General features: G+C 40.2%; 1 protein-coding gene across 2 annotated transcripts in view; it reads right to left on the reverse strand.

Moving 5' to 3' along the window:
- Positions 1 to 21,810, reverse strand: part of LOC121729741 (adenylyl cyclase 78C-like) — a 107,544-nt gene that overhangs the window by 27,031 nt on the left and 58,703 nt on the right. The window contains exons 6-13 of one of the 2 annotated variants that reach the window (XM_042118355.1): positions 21,229 to 21,305; positions 20,592 to 20,684; positions 17,248 to 17,290; positions 16,195 to 16,353; positions 15,100 to 15,290; positions 13,182 to 13,374; positions 4,992 to 5,135; positions 4,241 to 4,320 (exon numbers count right to left, since the gene is read on the reverse strand). In XM_042118355.1, coding sequence (XP_041974289.1) covers positions 4,241 to 4,320; positions 4,992 to 5,135; positions 13,182 to 13,374; positions 15,100 to 15,290; positions 16,195 to 16,353; positions 17,248 to 17,290; positions 20,592 to 20,684; positions 21,229 to 21,305 — 980 coding nt within the window. Of the gene's footprint in view, positions 1 to 4,240; positions 4,321 to 4,991; positions 5,136 to 13,181; positions 13,375 to 15,099; positions 15,291 to 15,540; positions 15,625 to 16,194; positions 16,354 to 17,247; positions 17,291 to 20,591; positions 20,685 to 21,228; positions 21,306 to 21,810 lie in introns of those variants that run through there. The other variant, XM_042118354.1, reaches the window with a different exon arrangement.

Here is a 21,810-nt window from a genome sequence, read left to right on the forward strand (position 1 = left end):
AAATGTTTAAAAATTAAAATATAATATTCTAGATCTCTTAAACATAATATCTGGGATGTTTAAGACATTATGTTTATATGGAGGATGATTTATTTGTTGATTTTAATTAAGAAATAATTAGTATTTATAAGGACGGCTTTATCGTTTTACGATAAAGTCTCTTCTTTTCTAGATTAAAAAAAAACAGAATGGTAATAATTTATATAAAAAAAACAGTCACGGCCTACGTGAGTCTTTGTAAAATATTAAGAACTAGGCCTTTTTTAATATGCAAACAGCAACCAAGTCGCATGATTCTACTTGCCTAATTAAAAAAAATATCGAGAGACCATGTAGTTTGGATCTATATAAAAAAAACAATACTCATTAATTTGTTAGCACGGACGTAAAAAAAATACGGACGGATCGCCATTAAGAAATGAGTGAAGCACCCTTAATAAGCCCAGGCGATCATATGTACACATCTTGCACAAACACTCGCACTGTAATAAGCCGATCGTACCGCCATTACGCAATTAGACTGCATCGCGGTGACACATCTTTGTCATTCATAAATAAAAATAAATATGCCATCTTGTGTTGTAAAATGGTGCAAGAACAATACAACCTTACACAAAAAACATCAAGGAATAATATTTCATAGGTAAGATAACATATTTTTAAAGTATTTTGATAAAATAATGTAAATATTAATTCAACTTCAACAGGTCAGTAATGTCCATAACAAAGTGGGGAAATTTTCCCCAAACCGGGGAAAATTTTAAATTATTTTTAAATAATCAAATAATTAATTTTATTGTCTTTTAATAGTGTCATGTAAGTATTTAGCATACTATTGACCAGTAATTAGGCAGGAATGCAATAATAGGGGTGTAGACAATAAACGAAATCTAATACAAATTATTGTTTTTTTGAGAGTTTGTATTTTAGAATTACCGAAAATGGACATATTTTACTTAATAACTTTATAGTATTTTTTACATTTAATAAGTGATTTTTTTTATTGAAATAATAGTGTATTTATTTTTTATAAATATTTTTAGGTGTAACAAAATACTTATGTACTATCAGAGAAGTTGATTCCTATGCAAATTGGGGACATAAGTAGTTTGGTTGCGTTACGTCAAACCCAGCCGACAGATCACAATTAACATTGAATTGACATAAGTATTCGACCAAATAACGTTGGTCTGTCAGTTGCATAGGAATCAACTTCCTTGATGGTACATCTGTAAAATAAATATATTTCCTAAAAATAGTCTACACCCCTATTAATTTCTTATTTTACAAAAGTGGATATAACTGTTGTTTGACGACCTCTGTGGCTCAGTGGGTGGGCTGTCGGTGGCTCAAGCCGGGGGTCGCGGGTTCGAATCCTGCCGACGGAACAAAAAGTTTTCAAAGTTCCTGGGTCATGGGTGTGTATTAAATATGTGTATCATATAATAAAAATCTTAAATATATGTATAGTATAACAGTATTAAATATATTTCCGTTGTCTGGTACCCGTAACACAAGTCCTTCAGGTACTTAGCACGGGGTCAGACTGACGTGGTGTGAAGCGTCCATAGATAAAATTGTTGTCTTAGATTTCCTTCAGTAGTAGGGGAGGGAAGGTGCTATTGGTGTAGTCACCCGAGCGTCATTGAGACCTAGTAGGAATGAAAATATTGAATGGACCTCTAGACCAGGAATAAATTTAACACCATGTTAGGTGATTTGATTTGACGTTAGCGCATGGTAGAACTCTCGATAGCTCTAACAGGTCGTTAACTGATTTAACAAGCCATTATTTATTTAACATTACTTGATTGTTTGATGAAACGGGTTACGGGACTTAAGTATCTTATATCTTTTCGTATACAGGTTTCTTATAGGTTTATATAGGTTTATATAGGTTATATTATATAGGTTTCGGGGGCGATAAATCTGTCTAGCTAGGAATTATTTTTAGAAAATGTCATTTTATTCGTGTTTTATCGAATACCGAGCAAAGCTCGGTCAAATAGCTAGTAATAATTTTATTATTGTAAATGTTTGTACATAATCATTATTACTAATAATGTTATGTAAATAATATACTTCTCTGTACGTAATATGTGTTTTTTTTTCTATCTATAGTGTCATAAAAATAATATTTTCATTATGACATCTTTAACAACCGCTTACATTTCTGAAGCGAAAAAAACATAAAAATATGTTTAAGTATAAAAAATACATTTAACTTGTCTGAGTTTACAAAATTTAAAAGTAGGGAAATTTATAATTTACATGGCAACCCTCATATCACGCACACGTCCTACACGGGCGGCCATAACTAGGCTTCACTCGTGATTAGAGAAGGTTACGTCCGTACTTTTTTTACGTCTGTGTTTGTTAGTCGGTAACTTTGTTGTGAAAATGTTTTGTTCTGAAAAAAATGTTAGATTAGTACGATCTTCATAGGGTCGATAAAAGGGCCATTTTGGAATACCTCTGGATTATTAACTCAATTTTGGCAATAAAATAAATTAAATAAATAAATAATAAATAAAATATATTTTTATTCAAAATGGGTATCATGATACACTTTTTGAAAGTCGAACGAAGAAACTACGTTGCCTACCACCGGTTCGGGAACTACCCCGCCGAGAAGAACCGGCGTAAGAAACTCGCACGGGGCCATCTTTTGCAAAAAAAATGGAAAATTACAATGGGCTTACAGCTATGTAACAAAATGAAAAGAAAAGTAACCTGCATGGAGCCACCCTATTCCCAAGGTGTGCTGTCCTCGAAGAAATCATTGACTTTATAATACGCTTTAGCACACAAACGTTCTTTAACTGCTTTTTTAAATTTGTTTAAAGGTAGATTTTGAACATTTTCTGGGATTTTATTGTATAGGCGTATACATTGGCCTTTAAAGGATTTGCTTATTTTGGCTAGTCTGAACATTGGTATTGCTAACTTGTTCTTATTTCTAGTATTTACATTATGATTATCACTTTTCTTTTTGAAAATATTTATGTTCTTTCTAACATATAAGAGATTTTCCAAAATGTATTGAGATGTGACGGTCAGAATTCTTATTTCTTTAAATTTTTCTCTTAGAGATTCCAAAGACGACATCTTATAAATAGAACGAATAGCTCGCTTCTGCAGCACAAATATTGTATTAATGTCCGCCGCGTTTCCCCACAAGAGGATGCCGTAAGACATTATGCTATGAAAGTAGCTAAAGTAAACTAATCGCGCGGTCTCTACATCACTGATGTAGAGACCGCGCGATTAGTTTACTTTTTCACGAATTTTTTTAACAGCATATGCTGCAGAACTAAGCTTATCTGCCAGTTTCGCAATATGTGGACCCCATTGTAACTTACAATCCAGCGTTATGCCTAGGAATACGGTGGTGTCTACTAAATTCATTTTCTCATCATTTAATAGTACATTGGTTTGTACTTGCCTAACATTTGGCAAGATAAATTTTAAACATTTTGTTTTATTAGAGTTCAAAAGTAAATTATTAGCATTAAACCAATGTACTATTTTTGAGAGAGCACTATTTACCTCGTCATAATTAAATTGTCGCCTCTTCACATTAAAAATTAGTGAAGTGTCATCAGCAAAAAGTACTATCTCATGCTTATCTTTAACAAGATAAGGTAAATCATTTATATAGATGAGAAAAAGAAAAGGCCCTAAAATGGACCCTTGTGGCACACCTAGTTTTATTTTGGTTCCATTAGACCTTATGGAGTTAACTTTCACCCTCTGCGTTCTATTTGTAAGGTAAGAAGTTTAAGTGCCGTGCCCCTTACACCATAATGGTGTAGTTTTCTTATTAGAGTATCATACTCCACACAGTCAAATGCTTTAGAGAGATCGCAGAAAATACCAAGTGCATCCTGCGACTCCTCCCAAGCTTCAAAAATACTACACAGAAGACTAATGCCTGCATCTGTTGTAGACCGACCTTTAGTAAAACCAAATTGATTATTATGTAATAAATTATTTGAGTTAAAATGAGCAAGTAATTGATTTAGAATTATTTTTTCAAAGATTTTACTTAAATGGTGTTGATTGGACTCATTTTGCATAAATAGGGTCAATTATGCAAGAAGATTGTTTATTTTGTAACATTTATCTAAACACTTTATCAGTCGTACAGTCAAAGTGGAAATGCGAAAGAATAAACTGATTTCAAGAAGAAATTAACAGATTTCCTTTGTTAAATGTCAATCTGTAGACTTGTACTTACTGCAGCCAGTGTATCGAAGCGCGCGAACAATGCATTCAGAAGCTTCACTAGTTCCTCTGCGTTGCACTTATCCGAAAGCTCTGAAATACAAAATTCATTCATATCAGTTTAGGTCTCGGGTTCAGCATGGCATTAACATAAAAGATATTCGCATTGTGTACGCACATAAGCAGTACGCCTCTGTGTTTAAATAGCGCCCTAAAACACATATTTAGTACTTAAAGCTGGCCAACCACGGAGTTAAAACAAAGTTAAAACAAAGTTAAAACAAACTTATGCCGCCTATTAATAAGCCGCCCCATGACCGAAATCTGTTGGGCCCTATGGACGCAGCCGCAACCTAGGACGCTGCCGCCACCAGGGGCCGTGGCCTATAGGACCTATTTATAAATCCGGGGCTGAATCTATCTGAATAACATTGGTCATTCTATGTTATATCCAAGAGACCGCATGTCCCTCCATTTCAAGTATGAAAACGAGCGTGCCACTTTTTCCTACCTACTGTGACGTACCGACGATAAAAAACGTGTCCATTATCTAGGCCAACGTTTTTATTCGAATTTCTACAGCTCTTTACGGCACAATTAGGCATTTTTTCAATCTGATTGACGTCCGATTCCGATAACGGTGGAGCGCAGACTAAAGAACAGACTTTCGAAAGACGAGTATTGCTTGTCGTTTGGGAACGCAATATGGCACGCGAAGTACATACACATGCGGTATCTATCTTGATCTATGTCTGTGGTTATACCTGTGAAGCCTTTGATGTCGGCGTAGAGTATGGAGACGTGTTCGTGTCGCTGTATGTAGAGGTTGTTGAACTGCTGCTCCTGGAACTCGCCCCGCACGCGCGACACGTGACGAGAGATCTCCGTCGCCAGGAAGTCCGGGATTACTGCCAAATCAATGCTATCTTTACCAATCCATATAACTATTTTCATAAATGCGAAAGTATGTCTGTCTGTCCGTTGATCTGTTACCTTTTCACGCCAAAACTGTTAAACCGATTCAGCTGAAAGGTATGAAGATATTTTGAGTCACGGGAAAGGTAAAAGGATACTTTTATCCTGTAAAAATGTACGGTTCACGCGCTATAAACGAATTTTGTCACAACGAAGTCATCTAGTTTAGCTCCTGTATCCTTTCCCGGGACTTAAAGTATCTCCATACCAAACTTAATAACAATTCTTATCCAAAAACATGCGTTGTTAGTTAAGAGTATTTAATTTTCTTAATCTCGATTAAAATAACACATTAGAACGCGGACGAAGTTGCGGGCAACATCTAGTATTTAATCATTACGTACTATAGAAGTATGGATGTTATTAATATAGATATAGGGTAAGGATGCAGATTGCAGAAGTTCATGTTCGCATTATCTCACTAGAAGCAACAAAGCAACAACTAAGACCGTGCTTCTTTTCCACCGTTTGGTTAATATTAATATTTCTTTTATTTCTTTCTTTATCCTCTAAATATAGTTCAATGTGAAGAAGGGAAGAAGTAAAGTCCACCCTTTTTCTATTACTAGAAGGAGCTACACAGCCAAGCGAGAGAGAATAGGCGAAAATAAAATACGTATTTAGCGCGAAGCGGGCAAGGAGCAAATCGGCGATAGTCATGCGTCCGGCGTAAAAGCATCGATCAGACTACTGCGCGAGCGCCCGGCCGGCGGGGCGAGGACCGGCCGCCCGGCCGAACCGGTTCCGCGCGCGCGCGCCACGGAATGTTACAGCTAGTGTGCGAATTTCTGTACACTGCAACATACATTGCGAGTAATTGCCGACTTGCCTAATTTGTTCGCTGCCCGTTATTATTTATTTAACTTAGAATTCTACTTTACAATTCTTATTCTAGTTTATGTAAGTAGTTATTTAATTTATAATACTAGTTGTAATTAAGCTATAATTTTGTTGTAACTAAGTTTAGGTTTAATAGTAGTTATAGAATACAATATAGATAAATGACTAGATGTTATCAGTCGTTAAATTAATAAAGTACAGTTGTATAAAAAAGTGTAAATATAAAATCAACTTTTGTAAATATGTAAAAACTATTTTTGTAAATATAACTTTTGTAAAATGTATAATCTAATGTTGTAAATACAATTTTGATAAAATTTGTAAAAACCTACTTCTAAAACTTATTTAAATGTAAATTTAGGAACTATAAATTTTGACAAAATAAAATAAACTTTGCTACAATAATAGAATAAGTGACTGAGGTCACTACACCAGCCCCCCCTTGAGACCGTCAAGGGCGATAATAATCGGGAAATCTAACTGTACGTCCGGATCTCGTTCTATAGGCAACTCTTTCGCGATCCGGTGGACTCTGATTCTCCGGTAGTGTCACGTGTGTATTTTTCTGACTTTTGGGCTGTTGTGTTTGTGGTGTATGTGTGTGTGGCGTGGTGTCTGGGTCACTAAGTATGTAGGCCGGTTTGACCCGGTCTATCGATACCGTGACTTTCTTGCCATTTACCAGTATAGTGAAAACTTTGTCGTCACGTTGCAGAACCTCGTGAGGTCCAGAATAAGCGGGTTTTAAGGCGCCACCAACAGTACAATCACGCAAGAATACGTGAGTGCAAGTGGCTAACTCCTTGAAAACGAATGTCGGACGTTTCCCGTGGTGACGAGACCCAGGTGAAGGCTTCAGGCTCTGGACTATGCCTCGTAGTCTTGACGTGAACTCAGTCAAGTCTAGAGGACAGTCAGGCTCTGAATCGAAAAATTCACCAGGTAGACGCAAAGGTTCGCCATACACCAGTTCAGCTGAAGTGGTCTGCAGGTCTTCCTTAAATGAGCTGCGAACGCCAAGCAGCACAAGAGGAAGTGACTCTACCCAGTTGCTGTCACCGTGACAGACTATGGCAGCTTTTAGCTGTCTATGAAATCTTTCCACGAGACCATTACTAGCTGGGTGATACGAAGTGGTTCGGTGGTGTGTGAATCCAGCGGTTCGAGAAAGATTTCGAAACAGCGCCGACTCAAACTGCCTGCCACGATCTGTCACGATGTCAGCAGGACAACCAAACCTAGAAATCCACCCACTCACGAGGGCTCTTGCTACGGCCTCAGCCGTCATCTCTTCTAATGGTATTGCCTCAGGCCAACGCGTGAAACGGTCGATGGCGGTGAGGCAATATCTGTAGCCCTGGGATGAAGGCAAAGGACCTACCAGGTCGATGTGTACAAATTTGAAACGGGACGAAGGAAGGTGGAAGTTGCCAAGTGGAGCGCTGGTATGGCGAGTAATCTTGGACTTCTGACATGCTAAGCATGCCCGTGTCCAGTTCCTACAGTCCCGTCTAACTCCAGGCCATACGTATCGCTCGGAAACCAGCTTAACAGTAGCACTGGCACCAGGGTGACTAAGACTATGCAGACTTTCGAACACCCTTTTGCGCAGCACCCTGGGTACATAAGGCCTCCTGACGCCCGTACTGACGTCGCAAAACAGTTCCGTCTTCGCACCTTGAAATTTGAATTTTTTGATGCGCAGTGACGTCGTGCCTTCCGCGAGTTGTGTCAGCTCTGGATCGGACAGTTGAGCAGCAGCCAGCTGTTCAAGATCAATCGGCTGGGAAATTTCCTCAACTCGCGAAAGAGTGTCAGCTACCACATTGTCTTTACCAGATATGTGGCGAATATCGGTGGTAAACTGCGCGATCAGATCCAAATGACGGAACTGTCTTGGCGAGCAGTTTTCCTTCCGATTGTGAAACGCGAAGGTCAGAGGCTTGTGATCGGTGTAGACTGTGAAGTCCCGGGCCTCGAGCATGTGCCTGAAATATTTAATGCTCTCGTAGATAGCAAGTAGTTCTCGATCGTAGGGTGAGTACTTCCGTTGAGAAGGACTCAACCCACGAGAGAAAAATGCCAGAGGCTCCCAGGACTCACCGTCACCACTCCTTTGCTGTAACACCGAACCAATGGCCCTGTCCGATGCGTCGGTGACAAGCGCTAACTTCGCCTCACAATCGGGATGAGCCAGCAAGGCGGCCTGACACAGACCTTCTTTGCAGGCTTCAAAGGCCTCAAGTGACTTACCACTAATGTTGACCGGGTGCGAACCCTTCACCGATCCTGTGAGCAGCTCGTTCAATGCAGCTTGTTGTTTAGCAGCGCCTGGGATGAACCTGCGATAAAAGTTCACCATTCCAAGAAACCTACGGAGTTCTCTTACCGTCTTCGGAATGGGGAAGTTTTTGATGGCTTCGACCTTCGTTGGCATGGGTTTTGTACCACTCTTAGAAATTTGGTAGCCCAAGAAAGTTACCTGCGAGACACCAAAAACGCACTTGGCCGTGTTGACGACCATACCATACTGCCTTAGCCTCTCGAACAGCTGCCGTAAATGGTCTTTGTGGGTCTCCTCGTCTCTGGAAAAGACCAAGAAGTCATCCAGGTAGGCATATGTAAAATCCAGACCCCGTAGCATCTCATCAACAAACCGCTGAAACGTCTGTCCGGCATTACGAAGTCCAAATGTCATAAATGGAAATTCGTAAAGTCCGAACGGCGTCGTGATCGCGGTTTTCGCGATATCGTTGGGATGAACGGGGATCTGGTTATAAGCCTTAACCAGGTCGATGGTGGAGAAGACCGTACAGCCCGATAAACAATGAGCAAAGTCGTGAATGTGTTTTATGGGGTATCTGTCGGGAATAGTTCGGGCATTCAGCATGCGGTAGTCCCCACAAGGACGCCACCCATTGTCCTTCTTGGGCGCGAGGTGAAGGGGTGAAGCCCATGCTGATTCCGAAGGTCGACAGGTACCACTCTGCAACATCGACTCAAACTCAGACTTTGCTATCTTAAGTTTATCGGGTGCAAGCCTGCGTGGTGTGCAAGAAACCGGTGGCCCAGGTGTTGTGCGGATGTGGTGAATGGTGTTGTGGTGTGTTGTGCGATGTATCCCGGGTGGACGTGTAATTTCTGGGTATTGAGCAAGAATGTCATGATACACAGAGTTACCAGATACCACCTTCACGGAAAAAATACTATCGTTACGAGACGCGAGTGAAGCCGCCGTAACAAGCGTAGTCTTACCGTCTATGAGACGTTGATTTCGGACATCTACTATTAGGTTATAGTGTGATAAGAAATCCACGCCTATTATAGCCCTCGTGACATCGGCCATAATAAAATTCCAAGGGAAGTCACGACGTAGCCCTAAATTTAAAACAATGTGGTAAGTACCATAAGTGTTAATAACTGAACCGTTAGCGGCACACAATTCAAAATTTGTTTTGGCACGACATTCTTTTAAAAATTTACGGGGCAAAACACACAAATCGCTACCAGTGTCCACTAAAAATTGTAGCTTAGTCTGCTTATCCGTTACAAACAGGCGACCGGCACTTGGGCAGTCGTCGGCCGCCATTACCGACTGCCTGCCGCATTTCCCGAATAGTCACAGGGTTTCACGCACCTGTTTGCCTTGTCCGCGAACTTGAAGTGGAACCAGCACATCGGATGTCGTCTGTAGCTCGACTGCGACCGTCTCGTCGAAGATGAACGACCCGGACGTTTTGAAGAATGTCCGGTTCTAGAGTGTGACCGCGACATACGCTCAACTTTTTGTGCTAGCGCTTCAACTTGCCGCGTCAACATCGCAATCTCACTAGATCCACTGGTGGCTGGTGAAACTGCTGCTACCTGCGCGCTGGGGGATACTGCATCCAGAACCTGGTCAGCAAGCTCGGCAACCTCGTCCAACTTCATCTTGGCCTGTGATGCGATTATCGGCTGCACGCTGCTGGGTAGACGGCTGGCCCAAAGGGTCCTGAGAAGGTCATCAGGTACTTCCGAACCAGCTAAGCCTCGTAACCGCCGAAGAAACTGCGATGGCTTCCGGTCCCCTAACTCTTCGTGGTGCAGCAACTGCTGGACCTGCTTCTCACGTGACGCAGACAACCTCTTCACGAGCTCCGATTTCAACAACTCGTACTTGTTAGGTAAAGCTGGCCCCTCGACGATGTCCTCCACGATCTCCACGTACTGAGGTTCGAGGTGTGACACGGCGGAGTTTCATCAGACGCTACGAAGCGTCTGATGAAACTCCAGCCAGAGCAAATTGGCTCTCCAACGACGCAAACCACAGCTTCGGTTTTGAAGGGTAGAAAGGCGGTACCTGCACACCAACGCGATTTAACTGAAATGGCTCGCCTTTGTTCTCGTTATCGCTACCCGACTGCGACATCGTGTTCTTCGGATGGTCACCAATGAAGAAGGGAAGAAGTAAAGTCCACCCTTTTTCTATTACTAGAAGGAGCTACACAGCCAAGCGAGAGAGAATAGGCGAAAATAAAATACGTATTTAGCGCGAAGCGGGCAAGGAGCAAATCGGCGATAGTCATGCGTCCGGCGTAAAAGCATCGATCAGACTACTGCGCGAGCGCCCGGCCGGCGGGGCGAGGACCGGCCGCCCGGCCGAACCGGTTCCGCGCGCGCGCGCCACGGAATGTTACAGCTAGTGTGCGAATTTCTGTACACTGCAACATACATTGCGAGTAATTGCCGACTTGCCTAATTTGTTCGCTGCCCGTTATTATTTATTTAACTTAGAATTCTACTTTACAATTCTTATTCTAGTTTATGTAAGTAGTTATTTAATTTATAATACTAGTTGTAATTAAGCTATAATTTTGTTGTAACTAAGTTTAGGTTTAATAGTAGTTATAGAATACAATATAGATAAATGACTAGATGTTATCAGTCGTTAAATTAATAAAGTACAGTTGTATAAAAAAGTGTAAATATAAAATCAACTTTTGTAAATATGTAAAAACTATTTTTGTAAATATAACTTTTGTAAAATGTATAATCTAATGTTGTAAATACAATTTTGATAAAATTTGTAAAAACCTACTTCTAAAACTTATTTAAATGTAAATTTAGGAACTATAAATTTTGACAAAATAAAATAAACTTTGCTACAATAATAGAATAAGTGACTGAGGTCACTACAAATGTAACATTTTAATAAAATATTCTTACAAAGAAATACAATATTTAACACACACGTGAACATATTATTTTGGTCGGCTGCTCATATCCAATGAATAAAATTGAATACAGATAACTTTTCCCCAATAATCGTTGATCGAAATATGGGATCCACATTATATTAATACTTGTATTACTCAAAATATACCAAGTGAAAGTGCAAAGAAAAGACTTTCCACTTAATAAGCAGGTAATATAATGTTAAAGGCCCTTAGATTAAATAGTTAGGTACAAAATTTTATTTGAATCTCCTATGTTATAATATATTATGATGACGAAAGTTTGTCAGAATGTAATGTGACAACTTTACGCAGAAAGTAATGAACGGATTTTGTTCAAATTTTGCATGGTAGTAGGATAATCAAGAGGGTCTGTATCAACTCAACTCGCATAGGCTATTTTATACACAAATAAATATTTAAAATATTTCATCTTACAAAGTACGTCCACAGTTTATCCGTGGAATACCGTTCGCCGCAGTTAAAGCCTCCGTAACAATCAGGCACTCTAACTTCGCTCACGCTACATCATTTACGATCTAAACACGCAGCGCGCCTATAGCATAAAAGACTAAACATATTTTCTGGAGATTGTTTACAAATAGACTCATTTGGTGTCTAGACGTCGGTTATGAAAATGTGAGTTTAGACCGAGCTGAATATTATATTAGTCAACTTATTATGTATTCAAGATGCGAATCATATTATGTATCCAATGATATCTCAGTAATAAACCAAATTCAATGCTGCGTATACACTGGCTGAATTAAGATGCCATCCTCGCACGTACATCTTGAAATTCGAATGTTGTCCCACTCGTACCTGCTATATAATATATTATCTACTCTTTCGCACCAAAACAAAGCTATTTTTTTCTGTTTTTTATTTTATTGAACATCAAAATCAACATAGCGGACTACTTAGCGGAACTGAAGATCCACTTAGTGGTCTCAGAGGTAGCCCGCTATGTTGATAAACAACAGAGTAACGTAGAAAACATGCGTAAAAATTTGTCAATGGCGCGATTTTTACCAAAAATTATTTTTACCAAATAAAGTTTCTTTCTTTCTTCTTTCTTTCTTTCTTTCTTTCTTTCATACTACCTCCAGTTAGGACCTTTCATATTATGCACTATCAAAAAACTAACGCCTCCGTGGTCTAGTGGTTAAGAGCGTGGCTCTAGACTCGGAGGTCGTGGGTTCGATTCCCGCGTTAGAAACATGTGATTTCCAAGTTTGGTTAGGACAATGCAGGCTGATCACCAGCTAATTGTCTGACAAGTAAGATGATCCATGCGTCTGATGGTCATTTAAAAAGTCGGTCCTGCGCCTGATCTCTCACCAGTCGTGTCGATCTTCCGTCCCACTGGGTTATGAGAGTGAAGGAATAGAGAGTATATATATATATATATATATATATATATATATATAGCACTATAAAATTACTCCTGCGTACCTGGTTTCAATGAAACTGGCCACCGTCATCGAAATCGGTGTGGGGAGTAAATTACTATCAGAGAAATTGATTCCTAGTCAGATGGCGGACCTAAGTAATTTAGTCGCGTTAAGTGAAACCCATCCGACTGATCACAGCTAACATTGAATTGACATAAGCCGACCAAATGACGTAGGTTCGTCAACTGCCTAGGAATAGATTTACTCGATGGTACATAAATATTTTTATGGTCAACCATAACGTGTTACCTACAAAGCTAAGACTTTTAATGGTCTCAAAACAACTGTTCAATAGATGTTTAAATCCTTTGTGGTTCCACTTTATAAAGGGCAATAAGGCTGCCTTCGCATTACGTCGTAAGCAGTGCGGCAGCAGCGCTGCAGCCGCGCGACTTCTATACAAAAGAGAGTCGTGCGGCTGCCGCGCGACGCAATGTGAAGGCGCTCTTATAGACGTCGCAGATAAACTCACCACTCTGAAACAGCTTCCACTGCCTATCGCTCTCCCTTTTAGTCCTCTGTCTAGTCACCATCGACCTGTGCGTCTCCAGGAACGCCTTTCTCTGTCCCCAGTCCGTCAGGTACTTGGTGTACATGCCAGCGAAGTTCACGGCCGTGTACAGCAGCGTGTTACTGATGATGATGCGCCCGCGGCACGACTTGCCCTGGGGATATACGAAAAAAGTTAGGTCACCGAAGAAATAATACAGTTCAAATTACTAAGTTTGACGCCTCAATTCCACCGACGCTGCGAACTGCGAAATATCTGCGAAACAGGTAACAAACAGATAACAAATAGAATAGAGCGAGATGCAATATAACGCATTGGCGTGTGGCGGATGAGACAGTAAATCGGTTCGCCGCTGTTTCGCGTTGGTGGACTAGAGGCGTCAAGGCGATATGCTACTTTGAAATTTGAATAAGCTTGCGCATACTACCGTTTTACCAACTACACGCACAATGTTCAGTGTACAAGCCGAAACTGTGGTCAAGCATGCACATGTGGTAGGCGCCTTAGTCCCCGTTCCATGCTTTAATAACACCTGGCTGTACCTAACGTAGGTACAATGTCTGCGAGTACACCTGAGTATTGCTCAGAATAATTACTATTCTGTAAGCAGACGGTGTCTGAGCACTTGAGGTGACAGGGGTGAGAGTCTTGTACATAATTGTTGTTTTGCATATTAATTGTCGTGCTCATTGACGAACAATTACATACTAAGTTACGACTAAGTGTCTGATCGTGTATGATCTGAACTGTAATCGTGAGATTAAATTAGACTAATGCTAAGTACTCACATACGGTTTTGCTCGGTCGAGAAATAACGTCGAGCAAAACACACATTCAGCATCGCTCGATATTTTTATTCTAAGTCGATATTTAATTCCATCAAGCCGGCTCGATTCGAGTCTTCGAGCGGCTCGGTGCGAGCCTTCGAGCTGTCACTTTTGCGGTCCATACAGTAATTATTACTCGATTTGGAGTAAAACTATCGAGCAAAACCGCATGTTTTAGTATAAATATAGTTAACAAAATATGGTCCACGCGTAGGCGTAACTGTGCAAGCCCCTAATATCCTAATAATAAATAAAACACCTAAAATAGAATCTATAAATACTTTTTGTCACGTATTAAACAAATGCTAATGACGTGTAGGATTTTCCATTGCGGCCTCTACAAACTATATAAATATATAGTTTGTAGAGGCCGCAAACTTTACTTTGGCCAGATGATGAAGTGGGTAAGTTACAACTTACAAGATTTATTAAAATGATAAGGGAAAAATGAGCAATATATAGTTTTTGAAATATTTAGAGTCAGTTGCACCAGAGGCGTAGTTAAAGATAAGACATTTTTTTATGGTTAAAGTTAAAGTTATAGTTAAAGTAAGTTGGTGCAATCCAATCTTAATGAATCTAAACAATCATTTTTTGACAATTGCTCGTACAATTGCGTTACGGTGGCGTATTTTGTTATCTTATATCTTTAAACGAGCAATTCTTGTAATTGGAATCTCGGAATATATATATATATATATATATATATATATATATATATATATATATATATATATATATATATAATTGGAATCTCGGAATCGGCTCCAACGATTTTCATGAAATTTAGTATATAGGGGGTTTCGGGGGCGATCTAGCTAGGAATCATTTTTAGAAAATGTCATTTTCATAGAATGCCGAGCAAAGCTCGGTCAAATAGCTGTTGGGTCATAATGAACCGTACAGAGGCCACAAACAGCCCGCGTGTCGACATAACTGTCTTGTCTGTCCAATATTTAAATTCGGCTTATCTCTACATGTTTACGTGTTCTACAGTCTAAAACGTAATACAAATTGTCAACCGTGCCCGCTCGGTCTGAAGCTTTACTCACCTCCCAGTAATTGGAGTTCTCGTCCATGTTGACGCTAGTGGCCAGTATGTGCGAGAAGGACGACAGTAGTCCGATGACGATGCACCAGCCGAGCGACAGCGGTAGCATGGCGTACGGCACGAAGATGATAAACAGCATGTACCACACCTGGTTCTCTGGTGCCTGGAAGCCTATGCCCTGCCCGCTTAGACCTGCAAGAAGAAAAGTTTATAGAGGTATAATAACGCACTATTGAATACAGGTTTTAAATTCTGTCACAAACGTTGTTACAATACACATATTTACAATATAGTTTAACGAGTTTATGCGTCTCTGTACGATACGTATACGATTAAGAAACATAAACATAATATTTAAAACCAAGTCGAAAATTGACGTCTACTATAAAGACCTTACTAGTTTCAATGTTATGATTGCTCATAACATTGAAATTCCAGGTACCTTGCGCTATGAGCAGGATCCAGGTGGCGGCGGCGGCCCAGTGCAGGTAGTTGTTGGCGAAGCAGCGCCACGCACCCAGCAGGTACATGCTGATGTCGAGGAGTGCGTACCTTGCGCTATGAGCAGAATCCAGGTGGCGGCGGCGGCCCAGTGCAGGTAGTTGTTGGCGAAGCAGCGCCACGCGCCCAGCAGGCACATGCTGATGTCGAGTGCGTACCTTGCGCTATGAGCAGAATCCAGGTGGCGGCGGCGGCCCAGTGCAGGTAGTTGTTGGCGAAGCAGCGCCACGCGCCCAGCAGGCACATCCTGATGTCGAGGAGTGCGTACCTTGCGCTATGAGCAGAATCCAGGTGGCGGCGGCGGCCCAGTGCAGGTAGTTGTTGGCGAAGCAGCGCCACGCGCCCAGCAGGCACATGCTGATGTCGAGTGCGTACCTTGCGCTATGAGCAGAATCCAGGTGGCGGCGGCGGCCCAGTGCAGGTAGTTGTTGGCGAAGCAGCGCCACGCGCCCAGCAGGCACATCCTGATGTCGAGGAGTGCGTACCTTGCGCTATGAGCAGAATCCAGGTGGCGGCGGCGGCCCAGTGCAGGTAGTTGTTGGCGAAGCAGCGCCACGCGCCCAGCAGGCACATCCTGATGTCGAGGAGTGCGTACCTTGCGCTATGAGCAGAATCCAGGTGGCGGCGGCGGCCCAGTGCAGGTAGTTGTTGGCGAAGCAGCGCCACGCGCCCAGCAGGCACATGCTGATGTTGAGGAATACGAACGCCGCCGTCCACGCGATCTGGTACTCGTCTGCCGTCGCCGTCGTCGTATCTGCGACAGGTACTATCAGGAAAATTTATCCATAGGTATTCTAGGCTATTTGGTCAGATTTTCCCAAGCATATATACAGGGTGCAATTAAACCTTCCTGCCAAATTTTTTCCCGGGCTTAGGTATCATTAGGAGAGTCCATTTAACAAAAAAAATTGGGTGTTATATTTTTTATTAACATATTTTATCCCATTTAAAATCGTTGCAGAGCGGTCACTCGCGGCGCGAGGGAATGATAGGGGGTAACGCGGGGGGAGGCGCGCGCGCGGGGTCACATCACGCGCTGGCGACGCGTCGTGTCCATTAATTGTAGTGTTTTTTAGGATAACTTACGGAAGCTATTTCTCAACATTTTAGTACTGAGTGGTTTGGAAAAAATACCTGTATTTTTATTTTTAACAAGGATCAATATATCAAAATTTGGCAGGAAGGTTTAATTGCATCCTGTATAGCCACATAACTCTATCAATATTGACTTGTGGTGACATGACAACCCGACCAAAAAACCTTAGTCATGAATCTCTCCACGTTGGCCTTGATAGTTAAAGGTGCTCCCTCACCAGGAGCATTCGATTGTACTCGTAATGTAACATTGCAGAGTCGAGCATTACATCAGTGAGGAAGGAGAACCGAGCATTACAATGCGCACCTTGTAATGATACAATGTGTAATATCTTGATACAATTTCTGACATCAACGCTACGTGCTTGCTATGGAATGCTCAAAGTCGAATCTAAAATGTGTTACACGTGAATGCTCGCGGTGAGGGAGCACCTTAACCTTTACAAGTTCTTAATCGCTTATATTGGCCGATCATAGGCAAACGTATAGAAGCCATATAATATTAGTAAGCAGTGCGTAGGATATATCGGTGTCAACTCAGTCGGATACTCACTGTTGTGTCGATTAGATAGCGTGTATATTAGTGATAAACATATCTGAAAACAGAAACTACATTTTAGTAACGAACCACAAGGCTCCCGTAGAAATAAATAGGTATGTACTGTAATGGTACTATATAATCTATATCTATACTTATAATAAAATCGTAGAGGTAAAATTTTTGTACATTGAAAATAAACTTGAAAAAACGAGTCAGGGGCATATTAGAAGAGTAGTAGGATACATTTTAACTGTTTTTGAAATTTTTGTTTCTCTGTCTGTTTGTCTGTTTGTACAGGCTAATCTTTGAATCCGCTGGACTGATTTCAATGAAATTTGGCATGATGATACCTTACATCCCTGGTCAACATCTTAGATACTTTTTTTTAACCGACTTTAAAAAAAGGAGGAGTTAATGTTTACTTTGCTGTTTGTGGTCAGATTTTCAAAATTCTTTTTTTGTTGTATAGATTGCCCGAATTTGATACCATGTTTACAATAAAATCGGCCAAGTGCGAGTCGGACTCACGAACCAAGGGTTCCGTACCGTTATAGAGAAAAAATAGGCCAAAAGTTGTGTTTTTGTATGGGAGCCCCACTTAAATTTTAATTATATTCCAATTTTATTATTAATTATTAAATAACACATATATTTAAGGATTCTGTGAAAATTTCAACTGCCTGCCTGTTGTAATTTTTGGTATCGAGCAAAAAAGGCCAAAAAAATCATGTTTGTTGTATGGGTGCCCCCCTTAAATATTGATTTTATTTTGTTTTCAGTATTTGTTATTATAGCGGCAACAGATATACACAATATGTAAAAATTTCAGAACTCTAGCTATAACGGTTCTTAAGATACAGCCTGGAGATAGACAGAAGGACAGACAACGAAGTCTTATAGTAATAGGGTCCCGTTTTTACCCTTTGGGTACAGAACCCTAAAAACGGTGACTTGATAAGTAATGGAATTGAAGAAACTCCTCGGAATTTACAACGACAACCAAAGTGATTACCAATTCTAGCAAAGGTCGATCTTTAAAACTTTTCCTAATATTCGTAAACGCTTATCCAAACACTGGATCGATATCGACCACTGCGTATCTCAATTCGTTACCAGCCATGGAAATTTTAAAGTCAAACTTTACGGATCTAAGTTACCAGCATCGGTCGAGCACATAGGTAGAAATGGTAGAATATGTACGACCGAAGGCAGTATGTTTGAATCATGTTCTCTGGGAGAGTTTTTTCTGCCAAGACGAAAGAACTACAATGCTAGACAACCTACAGTGTAAATCTGATGTCGCATACTACGGTGCTCGTGGACAGCAGGAAATTAATCCGTGCCTTCAAGCGTTTTTTTTCATAATTATTATTGGCAACAGTCTAACACAACAAATTCCAATATTAATTTAGCTATACTTAGTACAGTTACAATTTTTATAATTATATTTTATTTTCGTGGTGCATTAAAAATTTCGTGTGTAATGTAGATCCAAATAAAATAGTTGTAGATGGGTGTTCAATTTTGTAAATCTCGATTTTAATAACATACACTCACGCGGACGAAGTTGCGGGCAACAGCTAGTATGTACTATAATGACGATCTCTGTGGCTCAGTTGGTGGGTTGGTGATTAAAGTTTTCAAAGTTCCTGGGTCTTGGATGTGTATTAAATATGTGTATCATATAATAAAAATCTTAAATATATGTATAGTATATAGTATATAGTATATATATAACAGTATTAAATATATTTCCGTTGTCTGGTACCCGTAACACAAGTCCATCAGGTACTTAGCACGGGGCCAGACTGACGTGATGTGAAGCGTCCATAGATATTATTATTATTATTTATAGAGTTTTCTATTCTCCTTTGTAAGGGTTTGTTCCAAAGTTGCGGGCTTGTGGCCAAACAACTTCAGGTAAGTTATAATGTGTTAGTTAATAGACAAAAACTTTCTAACGATTCGACATGTGTTGAGGATTACCGCTTTTTGCATGGTGATGTATGAGAGTGGGTGCATGTTGAGTATTTTCAGGCTGTTATGAAGTGTCTTGGGGATGACTCCAGTACTTGAGATGATGATGGGCACGGTTTTGACGGTGTTTACTATCCATTGCGACTTCAGTTCTATAGTGAGATCAGTGTACTTGGTAACTTTGTGTGTGTGTGTGTGGTTGTAAGGTTATGTGTATTGGGTATTGCAATGTCTATGAGGTAGACTGTTCTATTAATTTTGTCGTGAAGTGTTATGTCTGGTCTGTTGTGATGTACGGTCTTGTCAGTCAATATTGTCCGGTCCCAGTAAAGCTTGTATTGAGATGATTCTAGTATAGTTTGTGGTGTGTACTTGTAGTATGGGGTGCTGTCTGTAATGAGGTTGTGTTTGAGTGTGAGTGTTTGGTGTATGATTGCTGCTACTTGGTCGTGTCTGTGTTTGTAGTCTGTTATTATTATTATTATTATTAATGGTATATTGCATGGAACTACAAAATTTTTCGCAAGTCTATAATCCTCACCAAATTTAATTAAAGTAGCTTTCGAAATTCATATAATTTTAACGCTTATTTTTAATGACGTCCTATAATATCACAGCCTACAGGCTGTCACTTTTTCTACTTAACAATATGTCAAAGGCAGCATACGACTTGAGCACCTTTAATTAAGAGGAGTCCACACCGCCCTTTTGTTCCATACAAATGTTGTCCCCTGTTTCCTCCCTGGATAATGCTAGTAGAGTTATAATTTTTTTCCTGAATATCTACGGCCACTAACACAATGTTCCTATGTTTTCTTTTTTTTTCATAATTTAATTATTAAATAACATATGAACGTTCAAAAACCCAAAAAAATGGCCAAATTTTCCGCTGTGTTCAAACGTCCAAAAAACAGATTTGGCTTGATTATACAAAAAAAAAATCAAAACATAGGAACACAGCTCAAGCCTTTTTTAAATCTTCAATGAAAAAAGTACTAAAATCGGTTAAGTTTTGGATAAGGAATAAGGGGACAACGAATCGTTGATTTTCTGCAGTTGTCTCTATCGCGTTCTGCAGTATAAGGCTTGAGGTAAGAGAGACAGCTATAGATATTACACGTACTTTTTTTCATTTCTCTAGCCCCTGGTGTATCCTCTTAATTAAAAAAAAATTACGTCATATTCGTAGTTATTTTTTTTACTGCACCATTACATATTTAAATCGCACTCCGAGTGATATTATATAAGCCTAAAACAAATTTACTTACAAGCAAAAAACCAATTGGAATCCAATCAGAAATCAATTTATGAATATTGCTTCACCATGTGTAAATTGTGAGGGGAATTTAGGGACATATTTTTGCGTCAAATGAAATTACCTTAAGTGCTAAATCTACAACGTTGACCATGATCAAAGACTTCTGTCTTTGTCTTCTGGAGTACCTCTGGTACGATATCTCCACTGTTTCATCCTATAAAAATAAACTTTATTAATATAAATAATTTTAAATAAAATCGGCACATTTATTATATTGGTTGTTTCATATGTTTTAAAAGTATAAGGAATAAGATTGGAGCAAGTGGGTCTAAGAAATATTGTAAGATCTAGATAGGTTAATTTTAGTTCAAATTGTTAAAAAAATAACTATATAAATTGAAGACGATCAGGAAAAAGTCACTGCCCAAAAACAATACTTCAAACTATTTCTCCTTGGTCTACGAAGAGGCCGCTACGCGAGCTACGCCGCGCCGCTACGAACGTCTACGAATTCGTAGCAAGTGCTACGGCCGTAGAGCTCTCGTAGAACGATAAAAGTTTTATTTCCGTTCTCAAATCTACTATCAGAGAAGTTGATTCCTAGGCAGATAGGGGACCTACGTAGTTTGGTCGCGTTACGTCAAACCCAGCCGACAGATCACAATTAAAATTGAATTGACATGACTCGACCAAATGGCGTTGGTCTGTCAACTGCCTAGAAATCAATTTCCTCGATGGTACCCTCAATTTGAGCTCACCTTAAAGCTGTTCCTAATTGACGGCCAGTAGATGCCCTTGTAGTACCGCCCCGTCCGCAGCATGCTCTCCGAGGCCACTGACATAAAAAATGTATTTTAATGAAAATATTTTTTTTTGTTTTACAGTTGAATTAAGGTCCTGCCCAAAAACAGACTTGATATTATGGGGTACAACAACTCCTCCGTGAATCGTTATCTAGTGGCCAAGACTCTAGAGCGTGGCTCTTGACTCGGAGGTCGTGAGGTCGATTCCCGCGTTGAAAACTCTCGCCAGTCGTTTCGGTCGTCCGTCCCACTGGGTTATGAGAATAAAGGAATAGAGTGCTCTTGTGTACTGCGCACACACGTGGGCACTATAAAATTACTCCTGCATAGCTGGCTACGTTTTAATACAACCGGCCACCGTCACCGAAACCGGCGTAAGAGTTATTATATTATTACTAGCTGTCCCGGCAAAGGTTTCTTTGCCATATAAAGTATTTCGCCCGTATTATTTTATTGAAGTGACTAAATAAGTATGTCACCATGGCAACGACCATCGCTATCCCGTCGCACAAACAATGGTCGCGGTCAGTCTCGAGT

The sequence above is a fragment of the Aricia agestis genome, chromosome 8 (genome assembly GCF_905147365.1).
Source record: "Aricia agestis chromosome 8, ilAriAges1.1, whole genome shotgun sequence".
Taxonomy (NCBI): domain Eukaryota; kingdom Metazoa; phylum Arthropoda; class Insecta; order Lepidoptera; family Lycaenidae; genus Aricia; species Aricia agestis.